The sequence below is a fragment of the Mya arenaria genome, chromosome 12, assembly GCF_026914265.1.
Source record: "Mya arenaria isolate MELC-2E11 chromosome 12, ASM2691426v1".
Classification (NCBI taxonomy): domain Eukaryota; kingdom Metazoa; phylum Mollusca; class Bivalvia; order Myida; family Myidae; genus Mya; species Mya arenaria.
The window spans coordinates 6,772,228-6,797,758 of record NC_069133.1 but is presented as its reverse complement, the minus strand read 5'-3'; the positions used below and the strand labels follow the sequence as shown (position 1 = coordinate 6,797,758).

The 25,531-nt window shown below is 37.8% G+C and overlaps 2 protein-coding genes across 2 annotated transcripts; one reads left to right on the top strand and one right to left on the bottom strand.

Annotated features, from left to right (window-relative positions):
* Nucleotides 1–822: 822 nt before the first annotated feature.
* LOC128211502 (26S proteasome non-ATPase regulatory subunit 4-like) lies at nt 823–17,655 on the top strand. The gene is made up of 10 exons (XM_052916363.1): nt 823–897; nt 1,967–2,107; nt 2,622–2,733; nt 5,769–5,855; nt 14,731–14,799; nt 14,939–15,000; nt 15,127–15,337; nt 15,997–16,177; nt 16,636–16,724; nt 17,137–17,655. Exons 1-10 carry the CDS (start codon nt 872–874, stop codon nt 17,299–17,301), a joined length of 1,143 nt encoding a protein of 380 aa, XP_052772323.1. The 5' UTR covers nt 823–871; the 3' UTR covers nt 17,302–17,655.
* LOC128211500 (uncharacterized) lies at nt 17,458–21,068 on the bottom strand. The gene is made up of 4 exons (XM_052916362.1): nt 20,916–21,068; nt 19,083–20,080; nt 18,675–18,926; nt 17,458–18,354 (listed from the first exon to the last, which is right to left on the bottom strand). Exons 2-4 carry the CDS (start codon nt 20,076–20,078, stop codon nt 17,965–17,967), a joined length of 1,638 nt encoding a protein of 545 aa, XP_052772322.1. The 5' UTR covers nt 20,079–20,080; nt 20,916–21,068; the 3' UTR covers nt 17,458–17,964.
* Nucleotides 21,069–25,531: the final 4,463 nt, after the last annotated feature.

The window sequence follows — 25,531 nt, the reverse complement described above, 5'->3', positions numbered from 1 at the left end:
CCCCATTTTGGTCAAATAGCCCCCACACTTTTGGTAAAATAGCCCCCACTTGGAAAAAAATGGTCAAAACGCCCCCAATTTGGTCAAAACGCCCCCATTTCGGACAAATAGCCCCTACTCCTTTTTTTTTATTTGAAATTATATTTAAAGGTAAGTTGTAATATTTTTAAGATATTTGAATTTATATTTGCGTAAATACCTGCAAATCAATGATAAAAGATTGCTGACAAAAGATCAGATCGCAGAATTTCATATTTCTGTTCGAAAATTAATGTTTAGTAGCTTAAACCGTTACTAACGGTTAAAGAAAAATGCATTAAACATCAAGTTTTGTCAGTCTGCGATCTAACTCTTCGTCAACAGTCTTACAGTATAGAACTGGTTTCCATAAGTTTTCGCAATAATTGGCGCGTTCCAAGGCAAAAAATAATGATAATGCATTAATTTATGTGGTGGTGTTAGTAGTTTATACTCCGGGTCCCGGCGTGAGCACATTGAAGGGACACAGAGTGACAGTTCAACCACCGCACATCTATCCTGGGCTTTCACTTCTGCAAGGAACTGACAACTTCTGTACATGCCAGGGGCAGTGGTACAGTGCGAATGGTCGTAGAAAGGATTTCATAACCAACCACAACAGAAGTGACATGGTCCGCCCGGGAATCGAACCCGAGTTGTCCGATTAACAGTCCAACGCTCTACCGACTGAGATTAATTTATGTATTTTATTTAAAATTATAAACAGTATCCTGGCAGCACATTATGAAGTTAGCGTTAAATTTAGTGGTATGTAACCTACATTAATAGGGCAAGGTATTTTTACCGGTAACGTTTTTTGCCCAATCAGAAAACAACTTATCTTCACGTCAAAATGGTTCTCGAAAGCACAATTGTTTGGTAATTATTGTCTATTTTTGATGTCTGTCCTCTTCATTTCAACACTTATCTTGGCTAATCGTAGATTTCAATGACTTTGTGACCAAATTTGCCCGGTGGTAACTTTATTTCTGTTATTTCGAAGAAAAACAGAAGAAAATGGATATTTTCAACTTCATGACGAAGCATTTTGACTTTTTGTTTCCTATTCCATTGACAAGTATTTTTTAAATAAAAACTTAAGCGGTATCTTAATATAATATATATAATATTACTAGACTTAAAACCGTCGTCATTTTGTCTGGTTAATGTAAACGTAAGCTTTCAATTAAAATTGAAGATTTAGGCATCTACAGTAAACATCTGTATGATGGGAGAAGTGAGCCCTGTGTGGGGCTCAAAACCGCGATGGCCAGGACACTCACACGCCGCTCTAACCAACTGAGCTAACCATGCGGCTGGTTTTTACCACACTACAAAATTACTGATCAATTTTTCTTTGAAGCAGTGAACACACTGCATTCTTGTCAAAATTCAATATGCACCAGCGATTGTGCAAGTTGCAATGACATCTTTCTTGCTTTTTCTTTCACTTTTTTTTCCCCCCAGAAGAGAAAAAAACATTCAACGTTCCTATTGCCAATATTGCAACATTTTTTTTTCTTTCATAAATAGCATCAATAAAACTGTTATGTATTAGAACTAATTGTACACCAATAATGATGATCAGTTCCCCTTTCACTTTCATTAAAATTTACCGTGCATCTGTTTCCAGCCCTTTTTAGACCATGTGCTATGCAAAATGTTTATTTTTTTGTTACATATTTATAACTTTTAAGATTGATTTTTAAATCTAAGCAAAGATATAAAAAAATAATTAACAAAATAAATAAAATTTGGCTCAAGACACATTTGAGCAATGGTGTCCACTCCATGGCATTCTTGTTAATGTCTTTAGTTTGACATGGCTGTGAGTTTGACCTTTGACATCCTACACCAGAAATCAAATTTAAGAGGCTTCATGTAAGATAGTTTTATTGGAAATGGCTGATGTTAAACTTTTTTAATAGTTCTTATCTTCTGACTTCAGTGTTGACAACAGTGATTACATGCGTAATGGGGACTTTGTTCCAACGCGTCTTCAGGCTCAGCAGGATGCTGTGAACCTTGTCTGCCACTCCAAAACCCGTTCTAACCCGGAAAACAATGTCGGCCTCATTGTCATGAGCAAGTAAGTATCATTTAGTTTGGCAATGTCAAGTTTCAAGGGGTTCCTGTGTGCTGAATTCAGAGAGTTTCTGTTGGTAAATTCAGTCTGCCAAATACACACAACCCCAATAAAATACCTTGGTCAACAGGAGAGACACTCATGCTAGCCCCAGCTAGGGCTTAGGGAAATATCTATTCTGAGAATGATATTTGTCATGATGAAATTTTGTGTTTCAAGGAACAGATGTATTTATCAGTATACAAAGTTAAAATTTGGTCCATTCATGAATTTATATGATATAAACCTGTTCATTTTTAATGATTTCATTTTTGTCTGAACTAAAGATAACTAAACTATTTTTTTGTATGATACATTGAGTTTTCATAGGTCTACTTCAAAGGAAAGTAACTTAGCCTGATGGGTCTCCAGCCTCTGTAGATCGAAAATTATTTTTTATTTTTAATATTCTCATTTGAATACATGCATGGAGGGATTGTACCCTTTAATTTTGACATGTTGTGGTTGTTGTTTTAAGTGTTGAGGTCCTGACAACTCTCACATCTGATGTTGGCCGAATCCTCAGTAAGCTTCATCAGGTTCAGCCAAAAGGGGAGATCAGGTTCTGCACAGCTGTCAAAGTTGCACATGTAAGTTTGTGGGGTAAAGATATGGGCAACTTTAAGTTGCACTTGTTTGTAAGTTTGTGTGGAAATTTATAAATATGTCCTGCTGTCACGTTTGTAAGTTTTTGAGATATAGGTATGCTCATCTGATCAAGTTGCACTACATGATAGTAAGTTTTTGATATATATAGATATGCACAGCTACCAAAGTTGTACATGTGTGTAAGTTTGTGAGATATAGATATGCACAGCTGTCAAAGTAATCCCCATTTGTTTGTTTGTGAGATATAAATATCCACAACTGTCAGAGTTGCACACGTTTGTAAGTTTGTGAGATATAGATATCCACAACTGTCAGAGTTGCACACGTTTGTAAGTTTGTGAGATATAGATATCCACAACTGTCAGCGTTGCACACGTTTGTAAGTTTGTGAGATATAGATATGCAGTGATTTTATTGTCCAATTTTTAGCTCCTCTGGCCGAAGGCCATGGAGCTTATGTCGTCACAGATTGTCCGTCGTGAGTGCGTGCGTGCGTAAACTTTTACTTTAAACGACATCTCCTCTGAAACTGATAAGCGGATTTTGACAAAACTTCACAGGAATGTTCCTTTGGTGGTCCTTTACCAAAATTGCTCAAATGGTTCTGGTCCATTGCACAATATGGCCACCAGAGCTAAAAATAGCAAAATCTTTAAACGACATCTCCTCTGAAACGGTTTGGCAGATTTTGATGAAACTTGACAGTAATGTTCCTTGGGTGGTCCTTTATTAAAATTGCTCAAATGGTTCTGGTCCATTGCACAATATGGCCGCCACAGCTAAAAATAGCAAAATCTTTAAACGACATCTCCTCTGAAACGGATAGGCAGATTTTGATGAAACTTGACAGAATTGTTCCTTGGGTGGTCCTTAACCAAAATTGCTCAAATGGTTCCGGTCCGCTGCACAACATGGCTGCCAGGGCAAAAAAATAGAAAAACCTTTAAAGAACATCTTCTCAGAAACCGATGATCAGATTTTGATGAAACTTAACAGAAATGTTCCTTGGATGGTCCTTTATCAAATTTGCTTCAATGGTTTCGGTCCACTGCACAAGATGGCCCCCAGAGGTAAAAATAGAAAAACCTTTAAACGACTTCTCCTCAGAAACCGATGATCGTATTGCAATGAAACTTGACAGAAATGTTACTTGGGTAGTCCTTAACCAAAATAGCCCAAACAGTTCTGGTCTGCTGCACAACATGGGCACCAGAGCTAAGAATAGAAAAAAACGTTAAACTACATCTTCTCAGAAACCGATTATCAGATTTTGATGAAACTTTACGTAAATGTTCATCGGGATGCCCTTTAACCAAAATTGCCCAAATGGTTCCGGTCGGCTGCACAACATGGCTGCGAAAGTTAAAAATAGAAAAACCTGTAAGGACTTCTCGTCCGCAGTATTCACGAAAAACATTTTAACCTACTAGCCAGTTGGACTAGCATAATGGCATATTTTACTAGTCCGAATGACAATCTAGTAGTCCGACTATTTTGCCACATTATAAAACTGTATGCTTGAGGTAAATACCTATTTCAATTGAGCAGCTTGCAGTTTGAGTAAACATTTTTTTATTATGATGCTCATGCAGTGATAGGGAGTGACATCCTTCTGTTGGGAATAGTGCTCCTTGTTTTTCAGAACCTATGGGTACTATGTAAAAACAAAAGGCATCTTGCTTGAATAGACTGTAATAATATCAACATGGTTAGAAAAGAAATGCCATGCTTTAATAGCTTTGATTACATTTTACTACTGAATTACCTCCCTTTAATAGAAAAAAAAATAATGTCTTAATTTTTCACGTATAGCATCTTTAAATAATTTTTAAACAATAATAATTTATGAAGAAACATATAAGCATAAAGTTCTCACAAAAAGATCAATTTAAAAACCTTACATTTATACATAGGAAAGTATATATAGACTGAACATTAATTTTCGTTTAAGTGACATTCTGAAAGTTTATGAAACAGCTATTTTTAGTAACTTAAATGGCCGAAAAGTGTAAGTGAAACACCAAGTCGATTCTATCTCGTCAGTTCTTGTTCAGGTTAGATATTTGCTTTATAATCTATTCAGATTAAATGTTAACCGATGATCAGATTTTGATGAAACTTGACAGAAATGTTCCTTGGGTGGTCATTAACCAAAATTTGTTAAATGGTTCCAGTCCACTGCACACCATGGCTGCCAGAGCTAAAAAATAAAAAAAACTTTATACGACTTGTCGTCGAAACCGATGACCTTTTTTCGATAAAACTTGACAGAAATGTTTGTTTGGTGCTCCTTTACTCAAATTGCCCAAATCTTTTCGGTCCACTGCACAACATGGCAGCCAGAGCTATTAAAGTAAAAAATTTTTTTAAATAACTTCTCCTCAAAAATTGATGATTGTATTTCTATGAAACTTGACGAAAATGTTCGTTAGGTGGTCTTTGCTTGAACCTTTTGGCCAGTGGAGCACAGGCACGGATGTGCCTCTTGTTATTTGAAAGTACAAGCAGAGTTTTTACAATCTGGATTAGTAATTCAAGCATGAATAAATGCGTAGAAATTTGTTAAAAAACTTTACTGATGTTATAAAGCATAATGTCAGTTGAATAATTGTGTTTGTTTTTAGACATATTAAGTTTTGATAACTGGTCCTTATGATCACCACTAATCATTAAATTAATACCACAATCATCTCAAGTATTTTTTTGTTTTTCAGTAATAAATAGTTCAGTATGATTCACATACAATGTAGGCTGTGTTTTGTTCCCAATTTTCAAAAAGTCTCTTTGTCGAAGAATTATGTATCTGAGGGGACCATTTCATTTCGAATCCTAAAGCAATTTTATATGTAGTAATACTCTGTTGAAAATCCATCCAAAGTTCAAATCTAAGATTTTTGATGCAATGGGACAATATAGTATACATGACGTGTCTTTATAATTTGTTATATACTAGTAATTTTCTACTTTAATTGAATGTACTTGCATTGCTTGTTTTTAATATATCTGCTTTTTTTAGCTTGCCCTGAAGCACAGACAGGGAAAGAACCATCGTATGAGGATCGTTGTGTTCGTTGGTAGTCCTGTAGAAGATGATGAAAAAGAGGTATGCCTCTGCATTGGTCTGGTTGCATATAATTACATAAATACCCTTGAAAATGCACCCTATTTTAAGGTATAACATTTCAGTAGCCCGGGTTAACCATGCACAGTGTATACTCACATTTACTGGTTGAGAAGCAGTTTCCGATAAATCGCTTTTTCGCCTACTTTCTTTAGATCTTCATAAAAAATGTACTGCAATTCAACTATATCCTAACTAGGCAATCAAAAGTTGAAATTATTTTTGAGACACGTAAGTAACTTTTATTATTATTTAATGTTTAATGTTTATTTTTAGCTCACCTGTCACGTAGTGACAAGGTGAGCTTTTGTGATCACTCTTCGTCCTTCGTCCGTCCGTCCGTATACGTTCACAATTGCTTGTGAACACAATAGAGGTCACAATTTTGACCTAATCTTTATGAAACTTGGTCAGACTGATCATCTCTATAAAATCTAGGTCAAGTTCGATATTGGGTCATCTGGGGTCAAAAACTAGGTCACTAGGTCAATTAGTAGAAAAACCTTGTGAACACAATAGAGGTCACAATTTTAGCCTAATCTCAATGCAACTTGGTCAGAATGGTCATCTCTATAAAATCTAGGTCAAGTTCGATATTGGGTCATCCGCGGTCAATAATTAGGTCACTAGGTCAATTAGTAGAAAAACCTTGTGAACACAATAGAGGTCACAATTTTAGCCTTATCTCAATGCAACTTGGTCAGAATGATCATCTCTATAAAATGTAGGTCAAGTTCGATATTGGGTCATCCGCGGTCAACAACTAGGTCACTAGGTCAATTAGTACAAAAACCTTGTGAACACAATAGAGGTCACAATTTTAGCCTAATCTCAATGCAACTTGGTCAGAATAATCATCTCTATAAAATCCAGGTCAAGTTCGATATTGGGTCATCCGCAGTCAATAACTAGGTCACTAGGTCAATTATTAGAAATACCTTGTGAACACAACAGAGGTCACAATTTTGACCTAATCTTTATGAAACTTGGTCAGACTGATCATCTCTATGAAATCTAGGTCAAGTTCGATATTGGGTCATCTGGGGTCAAAAACTAGGTCAGTAGGTCAATTAGTAGAAATACCTTGTGAACACATTAGAGGTCACAATTTTAGCCTAATCTCAATGCAACTTGGTCAGAATGATCATCTCTATAAAATCTAGGTCAAGTTCGATATTGGGTCATCCGCGGTCAATAACTAGGTCACTAGGTCAATTAGTAGAAAAACCTTGTGAACACAATAGAGGTCACAATTTTAGCCTAATCTCAATGCAAATTGGTCAGAATGATCATCGCTGTAAAATGTAGGTCAAGTCTGATATTGGGTCATTCACGGTCAATAACTAGGTCACTAGGTCAATTAGTACAAAAACCTTGTGAACACAATAGAGGTCACAATTTTAGCCTAATCTCAATGCAACTTGGTCAGAATGATCATCTCTATAAAATCTAGGTCAAGTTCGATATTGGGTCATCCGCGGTCAATAACTAGGTCACTAGGTCAATTAGTAGAAAAACCTTGTGAACACAATAGAGGTCACAATTTTAGCCTAATCTCAATGCAACTTGGTCAGAATGGTCATCTCTATAAAATCTAGGTCAAGTTCGATATTGGGTCATCCGCGGTCAATAATTAGGTCACTAGGTCAATTAGTACAAAAACCTTGTGAACACAATAGAGGTCACAATTTTAGCCTTATCTTAATGAAACTTGGTCAGAATGATCATCTCTATAAAATCTAGGTCAAGTTCGATATTGGGTCATCCGCGGTCAATAACTAGGTCACTAGGTCAATTATTAGAAAAACCTTGTGAACACAACAGAGGTCACAATTTTGACCTAATCTTTATGAAACTTGGTCAGACTGATCATCTCTATGAAATCTAGGTCAAGTTCGATATTGGGTCAACTGGGGTCAAAAACTAGGTCAGTAGGTCAATTAGTAGAAATACCTTGTGAACTTATTAGAGGTCACAACTTTAGCCTAATCTCAATGCAACTTGGTCAGAATGATCATCTCTATAAAATTTAGGTCAAGTTCGATATTGGGTCATCCGCGGTCAATAACTAGGTCACTAGGTCAATTAGTAGAAAAGCCTTGTGAACACAATAGAGGTCACAATTTTAGCCTAATCTCAATGCAACTTGGTCAGAATGATCATCGCTATAAAATGTAGGTCAAGTTTGATATTGGGTCATTCACGGTCAATAACTAGGTCACTAGGTCAATTAGTAGAAAAACCTTGTGAACACAATAGAGGTCACAATTTTAGCCTAATCTCAATGCAACTTGGTCAGAATGATCATCTCTATAAAATCTAGGTCAAGTTCGATATTGGGTCATCCGCGGTCAATAACTAGGTCACTAGGTCAATTAGTACAAAAACCCTGTGAACACAATAGAGGTCACAATTTTAGGCTAATCTTAATGCAACTTGGTCAGAATGATCATCTCTATAAAATCTGGGTCAAGTACGATATTGGGTCATACGCAGTCAATAACTAGGTCACTAGGTCAATTATTAGAAAAACCTTGTGAACAAAATAGAGGTCACAATTTTAGCCTTATCTTAATGAAACTTGGTCAGAATGATCATCTTAACATAAGCTAGGTCCAGTTCCATATTGGGTCAACCCAGGTCAAAAACTAGGTCACTAGGTCAATTAGTAGAAAAACCTTGTGAACACAATAGAGGTCACAATTTTAGCCTAATCTCAATGCAACTTGGTCAGAATGATCATCTCTATAAAATGTAGGTCAAGTTCGATATTTGGTCATCCGCGGTCAACAACTAGGTCACTAGGTCAATTAGTACAAAAACCTTGTGAACACAATAGAGGTCACAATTTTGGCCTAATCTCAATGCAAGTTGGTCAGAATAATCATCTCTATAAAATCTAGGTCAAGTTCGATATTGGGTCATCCGCAGTCAATAACTAGGTCACTAGGTCAATTATTAGAAAAACCTTGTGAACACAACAGAGGTCACAATTTTGACCTAATCTTTATGAAACTTGGTCAGACTGATCATCTCTATGAAATCTAGGTCATGTTCGATATTGGGTCATCTGGGGTCAAAAACTAGGTCAGTAGGTCGATTAGTAGAAATACCTTGTGAACACATTAGAGGTCACAATTTTAGCCTAATCTCAATGCAACTTGGTCAGAATGATCATCTCTATAAAATCTAGGTCAAGTTCGATATTGGGTCATCCGCGGTCAATAACTAGGTCACTAGGTCAATTAGTAGAAAAACCTTGTGAACACAATAGAGGTCACAATTTTAGCCTAATCTCAATGCAACTTGGTCAGAATGGTCATCTCTATAAAATCTAGGTCAAGTTCGATATTGGGTCATCTGCGGTCAATAATTAGGTCACTAGGTCAATTAGTAGAAAAACCTTGTGAACACAATAGAGGTCACAATTTTAGCCTAATCTCAATGCAACTTGGTCAGAATGATCATCTCTATAAAATCTAGGTCAAGTTCGATATTGGGTCATCCGCGGTCAATAACTAGGTCACTAGGTCAATTAGTACAAAAACCTTGTGAACACAATAGAGGTCACAATTTTAGGCTAATCTTAATGCAACTTGGTCAGAATGATCATCTCTATAAAATCTGGGTCAAGTTCGATATTGGGTCATCTGGGTTCAAAAACTAGGTCACTAGGTCAATTATTAGAAAAACCTTGTGAACAAAATAGAGGTCACAATTTTAGCCTTATCTTAATGAAACTTGGTCAGAATGATCATCTTAACATAAGCTAGGTCAAGTTCCATATTGGGTCAACCCAGGTCAAAAACTAGGTCACTAGGTCAATTAGTAGAAAAACCTTGTGAACACAATAGAGGTCACAATTTTAGCCTAATCTCAATGCAACTTGGTCAGAATGATCATCTCTATAAAATCTAGGTCAAGTTCGATATTGGGTCATCCGCGGTCAATAACTAGGTCACTAGGTCAATTAGTAGAAAAACCTTGTGAACACAATAGAGGTCACAATTTTAGCCTAATCTCAATGCAAATTGGTCAGAATGATCATCGCTGTAAAATGTAGGTCAAGTCTGATATTGGGTCATTCACGGTCAATAACTAGGTCACTAGGTCAATTAGTACAAAAACCTTGTGAACACAATAGAGGTCACAATTTTAGCCTAATCTCAATGCAACTTGGTCAGAATGATCATCTCTATAAAATCTAGGTCAAGTTCGATATTGGGTCATCCGCGGTCAATAACTAGGTCACTAGGTCAATTAGTAGAAAAACCTTGTGAACACAATAGAGGTCACAATTTTAGCCTAATCTCAATGCAACTTGGTCAGAATGGTCATCTCTATAAAATCTAGGTCAAGTTCGATATTGGGTCATCCGCGGTCAATAATTAGGTCACTAGGTCAATTAGTACAAAAACCTTGTGAACACAATAGAGGTCACAATTTTAGCCTTATCTTAATGAAACTTGGTCAGAATGATCATCTCTATAAAATCTAGGTCAAGTTCGATATTGGGTCATCCGCGGTCAATAACTAGGTCACTAGGTCAATTAGTAGAAAAACCTTGTGAACACAACAGAGGTCACAATTTTGACCTAATCTTTATGAAACTTGGTCAGACTGATCATCTCTATGAAATCTAGGTCAAGTTCGATATTGGGTCAACTGGGGTCAAAAACTAGGTCAGTAGGTCAATTAGTAGAAATACCTTGTGAACTTATTAGAGGTCACAACTTTAGCCTAATCTCAATGCAACTTGGTCAGAATGATCATCTCTATAAAATTTAGGTCAAGTTCGATATTGGGTCATCCGCGGTCAATAACTAGGTCACTAGGTCAATTAGTAGAAAAGCCTTGTGAACACAATAGAGGTCACAATTTTAGCCTAATCTCAATGCAACTTGGTCAGAATGATCATCGCTATAAAATGTAGGTCAAGTTTGATATTGGGTCATTCACGGTCAATAACTAGGTCACTAGGTCAATTAGTAGAAAAACCTTGTGAACACAATAGAGGTCACAATTTTAGCCTAATCTCAATGCAACTTGGTCAGAATGATCATCTCTATAAAATCTAGGTCAAGTTCGATATTGGGTCATCCGCGGTCAATAACTAGGTCACTAGGTCAATTAGTACAAAAACCCTGTGAACACAATAGAGGTCACAATTTTAGGCTAATCTTAATGCAACTTGGTCAGAATGATCATCTCTATAAAATCTGGGTCAAGTACGATATTGGGTCATACGCAGTCAATAACTAGGTCACTAGGTCAATTATTAGAAAAACCTTGTGAACAAAATAGAGGTCACAATTTTAGCCTTATCTTAATGAAACTTGGTCAGAATGATCATCTTAACATAAGCTAGGTCCAGTTCCATATTGGGTCAACCCAGGTCAAAAACTAGGTCACTAGGTCAATTAGTAGAAAAACCTTGTGAACACAATAGAGGTCACAATTTTAGCCTAATCTCAATGCAACTTGGTCAGAATGATCATCTCTATAAAATGTAGGTCAAGTTCGATATTTGGTCATCCGCGGTCAACAACTAGGTCACTAGGTCAATTAGTACAAAAACCTTGTGAACACAATAGAGGTCACAATTTTGGCCTAATCTCAATGCAAGTTGGTCAGAATAATCATCTCTATAAAATCTAGGTCAAGTTCGATATTGGGTCATCCGCAGTCAATAACTAGGTCACTAGGTCAATTATTAGAAAACCTTGTGAACACAACAGAGGTCACAATTTTGACCTAATCTTTATGAAACTTGGTCAGACTGATCATCTCTATGAAATCTAGGTCATGTTCGATATTGGGTCATCTGGGGTCAAAAACTAGGTCAGTAGGTCGATTAGTAGAAATACCTTGTGAACACATTAGAGGTCACAATTTTAGCCTAATCTCAATGCAACTTGGTCAGAATGATCATCTCTATAAAATCTAGGTCAAGTTCGATATTGGGTCATCCGCGGTCAATAACTAGGTCACTAGGTCAATTAGTAGAAAAACCTTGTGAACACAATAGAGGTCACAATTTTAGCCTAATCTCAATGCAACTTGGTCAGAATGGTCATCTCTATAAAATCTAGGTCAAGTTCGATATTGGGTCATCTGCGGTCAATAATTAGGTCACTAGGTCAATTAGTAGAAAAACCTTGTGAACACAATAGAGGTCACAATTTTAGCCTAATCTCAATGCAACTTGGTCAGAATGATCATCTCTATAAAATCTAGGTCAAGTTCGATATTGGGTCATCCGCGGTCAATAACTAGGTCACTAGGTCAATTAGTACAAAAACCTTGTGAACACAATAGAGGTCACAATTTTAGGCTAATCTTAATGCAACTTGGTCAGAATGATCATCTCTATAAAATCTGGGTCAAGTTCGATATTGGGTCATCTGGGTTCAAAAACTAGGTCACTAGGTCAATTATTAGAAAAACCTTGTGAACAAAATAGAGGTCACAATTTTAGCCTTATCTTAATGAAACTTGGTCAGAATGATCATCTTAACATAAGCTAGGTCAAGTTCCATATTGGGTCAACCCAGGTCAAAAACTAGGTCACTAGGTCAATTAGTAGAAAAACCTTGTGAACACAATAGAGGTCACAATTTTAGCCTAATCTCAATGCAACTTGGTCAGAATGATCATCTCTATAAAATGTAGGTCAAGTTCGATATTGGGTCATCCGCGGTCAACAACTAGGTCACTAGGTCAATTAGTAGAAAAACCTTGTGAACACAATAGAGGTCACAATTTTAGCCTAATCTCAATGCAAGTTGGTCAGAATAATCATCTCTATAAAATCTAGGTCAAGTTCGATATTGGGTCATCCGCAGTCAATAACTAGGTCACTAGGTCAATTATTAGAAAAACCTTGTGAACACAACAGAGGTCACAATTTTGACCTAATCTTTATGAAACTTGGTCAGACTGATCATCTCTATGAAATCTAGGTCAAGTTCGATATTGGGTCATCTGGGGTCAAAAACTAGGTCAGTAGGTCAATTAGTAGAAATACCTTGTGAACACATTAGAGGTCACAATTTTAGCCTAATCTCAATGCAACTTGGTCAGAATGATCATCTCTATAAAATTTAGGTCAAGTTCGATATTGGGTCATCCGCGGTCAATAACTAGGTCACTAGGTCAATTAGTAGAAAAACCTTGTGAACACAATAGAGGTCACAATTTTAGCCTAATCTCAATGCAACTTGGTCAGAATGATCATCGCTATAAAATGTAGGTCAAATTTGATATTGGGTCATTCACGGTCAATAACTAGGTCACTAGGTCAATTAGTAGAAAAACCTTGTGAACACAATAGAGGTCACAATTTTAGCCTAATCTCAATGCAACTTGGTCAGAATGATCATCTCTATAAAATCTAGGTCAAGTTCGATATTGGGTCATCTGCGGTCAATAACTAGGTCACTAGGTCAATTATTAGAAAAACCTTGTGAACACAATAGAGGTCACAATTTTAGGCTAATCTTAATGCAACTTGGTCAGAATGATCATCTCTATAAAATCTGGGTCAAGTTCGATATTGGGTCATACGCAGTCAATAACTAGGTCACTAGGTCAATTATTAGAAAAACCTTGTGAACAAAATAGAGGTCACAATTTTAGCCTTATCTTAATGAAACTTGGTCAGAATGATCATCTTAACATAAGCTAGGTCAAGTTCCATATTGGGTCAACCCAGGTCAAAAACTAGGTCACTAGGTCAATTAGTAGAAAAACCTTGTGAACACAATAGAGGTCACAATTTTAGGCTTAACTCAATTCAACTTGGTCAGAATGATCATCTCTAGAAAAATATAGGTCAAGTTCGATATTGGGTCATTCGTGGTCATGTGGGGTAAAAAACTAGGTCAGTGGGACAAATAAAAGAGTGGCCTCTAGGGGCCATACTTTTCATTGGATCTTTATGATAATAGGTCAGAATGTTCACTTTATTTAGCAAAGCTACAGGTGAGCGATACAGGGCCATCATGGCCCTCTTGTTCATTTTGTACACAAACTTGCACGTGGGGGATCGGCACGCGCAGCGTATTACGCATGCGTGTGAACCTAATTTGCATATCTTTGAATAGCTACAAGGTTTTCCTAAATTGACTTATACAAATGATGCTCATTGTATACATATTTGTGAACACTGGTGTCATGCTTATTTCGCACCCACATTCATTTAAATGTATACAAACACAAGTTTCTATCAGAAATGAATCAAAATATCATTGATATTCAGTGTCTGCCTGATTTCGAGTATAAATTGACTGTCGTAAATTTTAGGGTTTAAATTTTTCGTAAATGCTGAATTTTTTTTTTTTTTTTATCTTATTACAGTCTTATATTTAGTATATTAAATAAACAGATAATAAAAACTAACAATAGGCACCTTAAATCTGCTCCACATTCGATTTGTCGGAAACTGCTTCTCATCACAAGCTAATCAGAACACAGTAAGTACCCTCTTTGCGCCCCTATTAGATACACTATATGTGACGTCACACATGTGAAAAATATATCGACAATAGCAGCTTGAGCTGTAGTTTTCTTAAATGTGAACAATTTTAGTAGGTACTTAAACACGTATAATTAATTCAATAAAAAACGTATAAAAACTGTCGGAAACTGCTTCTCAACCAGTACTGTAAAATCAGAAAATGAGAACTATACACTGCCAATTCATTGGTTGCGAGGAGGATACCTATACCACTAGAACATTCTCAGCCCTATAATGGTGCACAGTTAATGTTGTAATATAGCATTTGCGCATTATAGATTGTGAGATATAGCATTTTGAACATCCTAGATTGTTAAACATAGCATTTGCTCATTATAGATCGTGAAACTTGCCAAGAAACTGAAGAAGGAGAAGGTCAATGTGGACATGATCAACTTTGGAGAAGAGGTAAATGTACACCATGTTTACTGTTGTTTCTTGAATCCGTGTCAAAATAAAAAACTTCATATCATGTACATAGTGTATAAAGTTATCCCTTAGTATGACATTGTCCACACATGTATGTAATACAGTGCTGTCATTCCAGGGCATAAACACAGAGAGGCTCACACAGTTCATCAATACAATCAATGGAAAAGATGGCACTGGGTATGTTTTGCTTGTCTGATTTTTGGTGCCCTTGATGAGTTGTCATTGTGCTTAGAATTTAACCTAGGCTATACCTCATACTATTTAAGATTTTCCAAACCAAACTATTTATTACTTTTACCACAGTTCTCATCTGGTGACGGTCCCCCCTGGTCCACTCCTGTCAGAAGCACTGGTCAACTCCCCTGTAATAGTTGGTGAGGATGGGGCTGGTGTCCCTCTACAGGCAACGGGCTTCGAGTTCGGGGTAGACCCCAACGAAGACCCGGAGCTGGCCCTTGCACTCCGGGTTTCTATGGAGGAGCAGCGTGCCAGGCAAGAAGAGGAGGCAAGGAAGGTAACTCAGGCTGAGAAGTTAAGACCGTAGACAGCTGACACCGTTGGGATTCTCTCCCATTTAAATTGTTTTTTACAAGTGAATAATTTTCATCCATAAATGATTGTGTTTATGGGTTCATGAAGTCCAGTTCTTATGTTCTTTTGGCTTTGAAATTGGCAAGGTGTTCGAAATGAGTTTGGATAAGGCTTACTGCAACTAAGGCATGTACTGTTGATCAAATTATATGGTATCTTTTTGCCAATTGTGCAAGTCATCTGGAGTAGTATTTATGAAGATAATGCCAGACCTGTTCCAAATTTATCAGTGGACTGGCACATTGAGGAGTCTGGTTGTCTAAATAATGATAGCATTTGGTCATAGATTAGAAATTATGTACCAAAATATCACATTCATAAATTAGATAAAGCCAGAAAACATGTATGACTTAAATGGTCCAATGAATGAGGTTGTTTTGTATACTGTATAGATTGCTAAATTACTGATTGAAGAGCTACTTCCAGGGGAAGCTTGAGGATTTTATACTTTTCCCCATAAACCGAATCTGAACATCGTATTTGGGGTTTGTAAATCGTCCCCCAAAAATGTTTAGGCTAATTTAATCTAAAATGATGAATTCTGAAGTAATTTAATAGATTTTTATACCAAACCTTCCATAGGTGCAAACAGAGTCAGCTGTAGAGGCCGAGAAGCCAGCGGAGGTTGGTGGAGACGAGGCCCTTCTTGAACAAGCAATCTCCATGTCGATGGGCCAGGAACAAAACACACCTAGCGTGCCAGACTTTGGCAGCATGTCAGAGGAAGATCAGATTGCCTTTGCCCTCCAGATGTCCATGTCAGGTCAGAGTTTATTAAAGTTTATTAACCTGGAGTTTATTGTACAATGTTCAATCTGTTTCATATTGGTTTTGATAGATTAGACTTTGAAGCTGCAGGTCTACTTACATTTCATTTTAAAGGGACGTACCCCATTATGAATTATCATGTAAAGTTATCACCCTTGACTAGCAGCCTTGGGGGCAGGCAGCTCAACACAGTGTGCATGCTTTAACTGGAACAATTCTCATCTTTACAAGACATGGTATTCTTGTTGCTCAAGATTGCGAAGGCCTCAATTATTCCTGCATATAGCTGTATACAATGTGACCTGCCATTTTGATGAAGTTAGGGTTGTTGAGGTCATGTAATACACATATTTGACTAATCCTGGACTATTTCTTAATCTCCTCATTCTCATGAAATCAGACATACATGTAGTACATGTACTTACATTTAAAACTGGTTGTGCTTGTTTACAGCTGACAATTCCAGTGCCAACACGCCAGCCCCGATGGAGACCGACGCCCCAACACCAAGCACTGCTGCTGATAAGTCTGACGCTGACAAGGTGCGGTATAATGTAACCTTGCCATTACGTAACAGTCATGTAACTTCAATCTTTGTCATCAGTTTTGCCACTCAACGCGCAGATTTAAATAGAGAATTAAAAATAATTCAAGCCGGGTGGTTTATTGAAGATAAAATAGCATAAATATTCCTTAAATATATCATTGGACCTCAGCATGGGTCATGTGACTTTTGGGTTTGCATTTTATATACACTCTCTCTTTAGCTAGAAAGGATGGTTGAATCTTATGTTTGGTCTATCAGCATTGTTTATGTTTTGTTATATATTTTATAACATCTTTCTTGTTATGTTTTGGTTGTTAGTACTTGTGAATGTGAAACAGGAAGCTTAAGTTCCCTAAAACTCAATCACTGTAACGAAATGAACTCATCAAATTGTTTGTATGTTTCAGGGAGAAGAAGACATAATGCATGACCGTGACTTCCTACAGCAGGTTCTAGAGAGCCTCCCGGGGGTGGACCCCAACAGCGAGGCCATTCAGTCAGCCATGAGCTCCCTTACAAAAGATTCAGGCAGTAAACAGGATAAAGATAAAAAGGACGAGGGGAAAAAGTGACCAACTGGACTTTAACAGATTAATGTTGTGTTTATTTTGTAGTTGTAATTTGTGTTCTGCATATTATAATATGACTGGATGATGACAAACTACTGGTAGGTTATTGAATGATATTCTGACCATGTAGGATTTGGGAAAAAACTAAACAATTCCACATTTATAGAAGTTTAAGCATATTTATTAAATTCTAATCAGTTCCAGCAAGATGTTTCTATCAATAAAAGCGAAAGAATATAAAGATAGTTAAATAGTTCATCATCTGGAGAAAAAGTGTGAATGATCGTGCTTGCTGTATGGATTTGATATCAAAACTTGCATAAAACGACTTTGTATGTGAATAAATGTAAAATTTCAGCATTTTCTTTGATTATTCAGATATCTGAGTTGTTTAAGATATAGCTTATGGCAAGTTATGAAAAACATCTGATTTTACTTAAAAATTAATATAAAACCAGCGAGCAGCTTGACGCACTTAAATTGGTGCAACTGGTAAATGTGCAGATGGCTGATTTAAACCGGTCATGCCAGTGCTTGTGGCTTTTCTGGCAAGTCCGTCGATCGGAACTTGTTACAATGAAGACTTTCAGACGGCTACTGGCATTTGTCACCTCATGATCTCTTCTAGAACGCACATCATGTCTATCACCAGGTCGCTGAGTTTGTTCAGGAAGTGACGTCATCAACACTGTGACTGCTATTTGACCTTGACACTGTTTTGTTCAGTAGGGTGCGTAGATAGTCTGTCAAACCGGATATCTGGTAGTACTCGGCTTCATTGAGAAGCTCGCCCCAGGCAACCTCGTTGTTCGGTAACGTTCCTTCTTTAATCCCGCTATCGCGTAAAAAGTTCAAAATGTGCCGGAAATGCGCACCGTCACGATCGATGAAGTAACTTCCGTCACTCTCCTGACGTAAGCGATGGCGCCCACTAAACATGGCGGCGAGCATGGAACTCTGGTCACGCGCAAGCGTCTGAAGTGACGTTGTAAACGATTGGCCGCCGATGTCCAGCTTTATCTTGCTGTCTTGGATTTTGTATACGTCAGACATTCGCTGTAAAATAAATATATTCCAGTTAAGCATTTAGGCGATGTAAGATAGTTCTCTTGTTACTTGTTTAATAGTTTAACACAAACATGTTATTGAAGACAATATTGCGCTTGTCGCGTTAAGGTTATTGAACAATTGTTCAAGTAAATGACGTTTTTGAAGTCCATACACGAGTTTCACACGAACAACAAACTAATATCACGCTTTAAACTCAAATAAAACAATTGAAACTTCACGGACAAGCCCTGTAGCCTAACAATTTAACCAAAATCCTGTTTAAAGGCAAGGGTAATCTTAACACTTCAACATGAAACACATATTACCTTTAGCTCAGTGTCAAAGTTTTCCTTCGCCTTTTTGAAGTTGGCGTACTCGGTATCCACCTCCTGTTTCCGTCTCTTCGCTTCTGTCTCCAGCTCCGTGTTTTTACGTTCATACTCTGCGTCAAGCTGTTCTTCTTTTTCCTCGTACAGATTTTTCCGGCGTGTATATGCCTCGATTTCCGCGTCCAAGTTTCTCTGGCGCTCCTCTAACTCTTCACGCACGTGATCTAGGTGCATTTCTTTACTTGAAAGCTGATAAAATGAGGATAAAAAGATAAGCAAACGCCTCCGCGGCGTCACGAAAATATCATGTATATAGATGTACTGAAAGGATGAATAATTAAAATTATATGTTCGTCTTCAAATATAATTTGGGATAGATAGGAAAATTATAATACGGCGTTTTACCTTACGCTCTCTCTCTCGAAGGACACTGTCCCTCTCTTCAACGTATTCCTTCGCTTTCTGCATAAAGCCGCCGAAATTCATGTGAAGTCGCTCGAGGAAGTCCCGTCCTATGTGGTCAATCTGTTCATGTATGTCCATCTCCCATCCCGTGGTCACGTCTTCAAACATATCGTGGTCGTACAGCACGCCGATGGGCTGATCTTGCGTTTCTTTGGCACCATCAGGCGCATTTTTCCACAGCCCAGTCGCCGCTTCTTTGGTTTCTAGGGCAAAAAACGGTCGGGTAAAGTCCGAGTCAATATCTAACACTTTTCCAATTGGTTTATCGCGTACGAGTAATGGACGCCAGTCGCCATCTTGTTCCGGTTTGGCCCAAACACGTGATTTTATGTTGATCCCGATGTTGTACAGCTGGCGTAGTTTCCATTCCACATGGCCGACCTTTTCCATCTTGCTAAATTTCACATTATGAAAATCTTCCACTTGGGATTTCGTCATCATAAGTTTGCAGTTATTCAAGTGATGTTCTATTTCCGGTGCACGTGTGTAGTTATATACAACCAGTTTCATGGGTTTGTGCCCCTCCGCTACGCCATACCACTGATGCATATGTTTCCAAGCGTCCTCGTGAACCAGCTCAACAGTGTGTGCGTAGTCGCGGCGGATGATGATAGGCCCCGGATGGACGCGCTGATGATACATCTTCCGAGTACTGGGAACCCCTAGATACTTCTTAAGCTGCTCCAACCACTCCGCGACCACCACGTACCAAAATTCTCCCTCCACCAAGCGCCTCTCGAACATAGACTCCAAGACCGCCCTCTGGGTGAGAGGGTCAGGCGTCGCGGAACCAAGATTGCCGGCCATCTTAGCAGCGCTTGCAAGCCTGTGCACTCCAGCCCCTGCAGATGAAACTACGCCGTTTCCCGGAGGCGACTGACTCAAACTACGTGTTGAAGCATCGCTTAGAGAAGTTGAACGCGTTTTTGGCATCATTCCTGCAAACATTGATAAGAAGCATACTGGATGATATCTAACGTAAACTCATGTTCAGTTATGTCAGTTAAGAAACGTTTCGAGAACATTTTCATCTCCCATATCTCAGTTTATTTACAGGTAACTGGATTTATCTAGGAAATAAAATGCTGGGTTCACTAGACTGAAGCTGGTTGCTGCGTCAATTCCGTTGGCACGGGATGTGCTCTTTGTTTACATTCTAAAAATAGCATGTACTGTACATGTGCGTTTGTTTATTTCGTGTTTTATTTAGCCGATGGTCAAAGGCAAACCAGCAGTCATTGGTAAAACAAATTTAAACAAAATATATACAAAATGATACTAATCGCAATTCAGCAGTTATAGATTTCTTCCTTTTCAATTTTACATACAATGGAATTACGCAGTGATGTATTTCTTTATAACAGTAATGTGATCTGTTTAAATTGAAAAACACATACATAACAATTCATGCAACTCGTTTAGCCTATATCAAATTCCACATTTGTCCGATTTTTTCAACAGAACATAAATTTTCTTATTTAATCATGAGAACGCAAAGCGTAATTCTTTCATTTAAATACCACATTTAACAAACGCAATACTAGTACACACAAAAATAAGCCGGAATTAAAATAATGTAAAATATTTTTTTTTAAATAATCGCGTTTGCTTTATAAAATTGTTTGCATGGAGTAATACAACAATTCCGGGTCTATCGGTGCAAACTGATTATACACATTTTGATTTATTTTGTGATTCAAGTTTTGACCTTGTAACACAATATTCGATGTATTTGTTATTTTATTTTTTAAATATTTAAAAATAAGAACTTACTGTTATTAGATGATATGGACTAGCAGTATCCTTTGACTTCCGTCATATGCCTTTGTTTACTTCCGTCGCTCCGATACCTGTTTATATATCGGGCGGCTGGCGATCGCCCGTTGCATCATTATCAATTCCGGGTAGGAAATGAGCGCCGAACTAATGCGCAGTTTACTGTTGGGTACCATTAACTACGTTCAAAAATTGTTCGATAAATGATGATCGATTAGTTTTATCGGAGTGAATTTATGAACAAGATGTATTCTGCGTAAACCATTAAGCAGATAGATAACTCGTGCGTAGTGCACTGTGATATGATAAAGTAGTGGGATTGTGTGCCCGATCTTAGCTTGTTTGGACGTGGTTTAAGTTGAGCGCTTTGTGTCTGTACAACTAAATTGGTCGGACAGGGTCTGTTGGGACTGATTCGTCGGACATGGTCTGTTAGGACTGACTCGTCGAACATGGTCTGTTAATTGAGACTGTTTCGTCGGACATGGTCTGTTAATTGAGACTGTTTCGTCGGACATGGTCTGTTAAGACTGTTTCGTCGGACATGGTCTGTTGAGACTGTTTGGTCAGACAGGATCTGTTCGGAGTGTTTGGTCAGACATGGTCTGTTGGGACTGATTTGTCGGACATGGTCTGTAGGGACTGTTTGGTCACACATGGTCTGTTGGGACTGATTTGTGGGACATGGTCTGTAGGGACTGTTTGGTCACACATGGTCTGTTGGGACTGATTTGTCGGACATGGTCTGTAGGGACTGTTTGGTCACACATGGTCTGTTGGGACTGATTTGTGGGACATGGTCTGTATGGACTGTTTCATACTCTGTGATACGCGATATTCAGTGGTCATTTAAAAAGTTATCGGGTCCCAGTACGCCGTATTTTAAAATCGGGCACATTTCGGTACGCAGATTCGCAATCTAGTTTAAAGTGACAAATCAATTCATACACATGTATAATAAACATAAATTTTGAGAGATAAACCTTAAGCAACTTACTAAATAATGCATTTATTGCAATTATTCATTACTGATAACACGATTGTAACCATGTATTTAATAGATGAACACGCAAATATATTAATTGATTGGTGAGTTCTTAAAGATTTTCTGTGATCTACTATCCTCTCATAAGGTAGAAATACCGAGTTTTCTGAACATTTATTAAAAATTAAACTCATCCTTTTGAGCAATTTAAAACATTTATATTAATTGTGGTAAATCTTATTTGGAAGTAAGAGTGCATCTTTATTTTTTTTGTTACGTATGATCCGGGAAGAAACTGATCGAGTATTCGGTACGCAAGAGGGAGAGAGGTTTAAGCCTTCCGGAAAGGTACCTTTTCCTGGAATCAGTTATTTTAAAATATCCCCAGGTAAACTATTGAGATCAATAGATTTGTACACGTCTGTCTTACGTAATATGTTTATTTCTGTTCTCTCAAGAATAAACCAGTCTATTTATAATGAAATTTTACGCTACTTTGCCAACAATTCGTCAGAAAAAAGACCAGATTGCTGTATTACCTTTTGGCCAAGATTCTGAAACATTTCATGGATATGCACAGTTCATTTTCACCCTATCATGATGCTCTGTTTGACCACAACATTCACAAATTATATTCCTTCACAAATATTTGGTCACGAAATTCAAAAATGAATTTGTGAAACTTGTTAACGGCCAAACAAGCACAGTGTTCACAATAAATGTCCGAGATGTCTGCTGCATTTTGATACACTTGCTTGCGTATGTGAGTGTGTGCGTGCGGTGTCGTGCGTGTGTGTGCGTGCGCGCGTGTGTGTGTAAGCGCGCGCGCGCGTGTGTGTGTGTGAGTGACTAGTGAAGAATTGTATACCGTTATTAACTACATCTCATACATATGTTCGTCTGTCCTTCAATATTGTATATAACTGCCTGTTACTTGGCCAAATGTCCAATCGCCTGACTATTATACCCTGTTACCATATGTCTGTATGGTTTGCTTGGACAGGTATAAAACAACCACAAGAATGCCAATTTACACCATTTATAGACGCATGTTTTTTTGCATTACTCCCTGAAAGTTCATTTTAACAATATAATATATATGACGAAAGGCCAACACTTTAATTTAAAACTACAAAGCTTATAGCTTTATTTTTACATTTACCTGTAATTATTTTTACATCAAATGTGAAGAATGATTTATCAACTAATACTAGGTCACCCTCGTTGGCTTGATGTTGCGCGAGAGTGTAGTCTTGTGGTGTAGGAGAAGCCGGAGTATACGGAGAAGACCCACTTTTCCAACTTGGTGACCACCAACCAATCTCACATATGCCAAGCCGGGAATCGAACCGGGAACGCTCCTTAGTAGGTGAATACATCTCACCATTTAGGCACAATGTACTATTAAACAGTACAGACAAGGTGACCAAAGGCCACCAAGTGAACACCAGTTACCATTGAACACTATTGATCAGCTGACCATCATTCATCAGGTGAATTTATTTACCATTAACACTATCACCAAGTGAACAATATACTTACCGTTGATCAATACAATCATGTAAACACTTCATACCAGGTTAACACTGTTACTAACGAACACTAATCATAAGTGAACACATATTTCCATTAAACTCACTCACCAGGCGAACACAGATTTCCATTAAACTCACTCACCAGGCGAACACAGATTTCCATTGAAACAACTCACCAGGCGAACACAGATTTCCATTGAAATAAATCACCAGGCAAACACAGATTTCCACTGAACTCACTTATTAGGCGAACACACATATTTCCATTGAATTAACTCACCAGGAGAACACAGATTTCCATTGAACTCACTTATTAGGCGAACACAGATTTCCATTGAAATAACTCACTAGGCGAACACACATATTTCCATTGAATTGACTCACCAGGCGAACACAGATTGACATTGAACTCACTTACAAGGCCAACACATAATTCCATTGAAATAACTCACCAAGCGAACACACATTTCCATTGAAATAACTCACTAGACGAACTCACATATTTCCATTTAACTCACTCACCACTAGGTGGACACAGATTTACATTAAACTCAATCACTAGGTGAACACATATTTCCATTGAAATAATTCACCAGGCGAACACACATTTCATTGAACTCACTCTCCATGCGAACACAGATTTCCATTGAACTCACTCACCAGGTGGACACAGATTTCCATTGAAACAACTCACCAGGCGAACACAGATTTCCATTGAACTCACTTAACAAGTGAACACAGATTTCCATTGAACTCACTTACCAGATGAGCACACATCACATATTTTCATTAGAATAACTCACCAAGCGAACACATATTTATATTGAAATAATTCAACAGGCGAACACACACTTCTATTGAAATAACCCACCAGGCGAACACACATTTCTATTGAAATAACTCACCAGGCGAACGCACATTTCTATTGAAATAACTCACCAGGCGAACACACATATTTCTATTGAACTCACTAACCAGGCGAACATAGATTTCCATTGAACTCACTCACTAGGTGAACACATATTACCATTGAAATAACTCACCAGGCGAACACATGTATCCATTTAACTCACACACCAGGTGAACACACATCACATATTTCCACTTAATCACTCACAACGCGATCACATATTCCCATTGAACTAACTCACAAAGCGATCACATATTTCCATTGAATCACTCACAAAGCGATCACATATTTCCATTGAATCACTCACAAAGCGATCACATATTTCCATTGAACTAACTCACAAAGCGATCACATATTTCCATTGAACTCATTCACAAAGCGATCACATTTTTCCATTGAACTCACTCTCTAGGCGATCACATATTCACATTGAACTTACGTACCAGGCGATCACATATTCCCATTTAACTCACTCTCCAGGCGATCACACATTCACATTGAACTTACGTACCAGGCGATCACATATTCCCATTTAAATCACTCTCCAGGCGATCACATATTCTCATTTAACTCACTCACCAGGCGATCACATATTCACATTTAATTCACTCTCCAGGCGATCACGTATTCAAATTTAACGCACTCACCAGGCGATCACATATTCACATTTAACTCCCTTACCAGGCGATCACATATTCACATTTAACTCACTCTCCAGGCGATCACATATTCACATTGAACTTACTTACCAGGCGATCACATATTCACATTTAACTCACTCACCAGGCGATCACATATTCACTTTGAATTTACGTACCAGGCGATCATATATTCCCATTTAACTCACTCACCAGGCGATCACATATTCCCATTTAACTCACTCACCAGGCGAGCACATTATTTCCATTGAACTTACCTCACCCACCAGGCTAACATACATCAAAGGTAAAGACCACTCAGCAGACCAAACACTACTCACTTAATATACGCTACTATTTATGAGAGCACTACTCACCAAGGGAAACACTACTCACTTAATATACGCTACTATTTATGAGAGCACTACTCACCAAGGGAAACATTACTCACCATATAAACACTTCTGAAGAGGCATTTTACTTTAAAGGGGCCGGATGGTCCATCAATCTCAACAACTAGTTGCATATTCTGAAAAACTGGGCCA

What these genes read in the sequence shown, in the direction of transcription:
- LOC128211502 (XM_052916363.1), top strand. Translation starts at nt 872, where the DNA reads ATGGTTCTCGAAAGCACAATTGTTTG. An exon ending in CTCGAAAGCACAATTGTTTG is followed by an intron (nt 898 to 1,966) that starts GTAATTATTGTC and finishes TTCTGACTTCAG; the next exon opens with TGTTGACAACAGTGATTACA. An exon ending in CCTCCAGATGTCCATGTCAG is followed by an intron (nt 16,178 to 16,635) that starts GTCAGAGTTTAT and finishes GCTTGTTTACAG; the next exon opens with CTGACAATTCCAGTGCCAAC.
- LOC128211500 (XM_052916362.1), bottom strand. Translation starts at nt 20,078, where the DNA reads ATGATGCCAAAAACGCGTTCAACTTCTCTAAGCGATGCTTCAACACGT. An exon ending in TTCGAGAGAGAGAGCGTAAG is followed by an intron (nt 18,927 to 19,082) that starts GTAAAACGCCGT and finishes TCATTTTATCAG; the next exon opens with CTTTCAAGTAAAGAAATGCA. An exon ending in ACTTTGACACTGAGCTAAAG is followed by an intron (nt 18,355 to 18,674) that starts GTAATATGTGTT and finishes TTTATTTTACAG; the next exon opens with CGAATGTCTGACGTATACAA.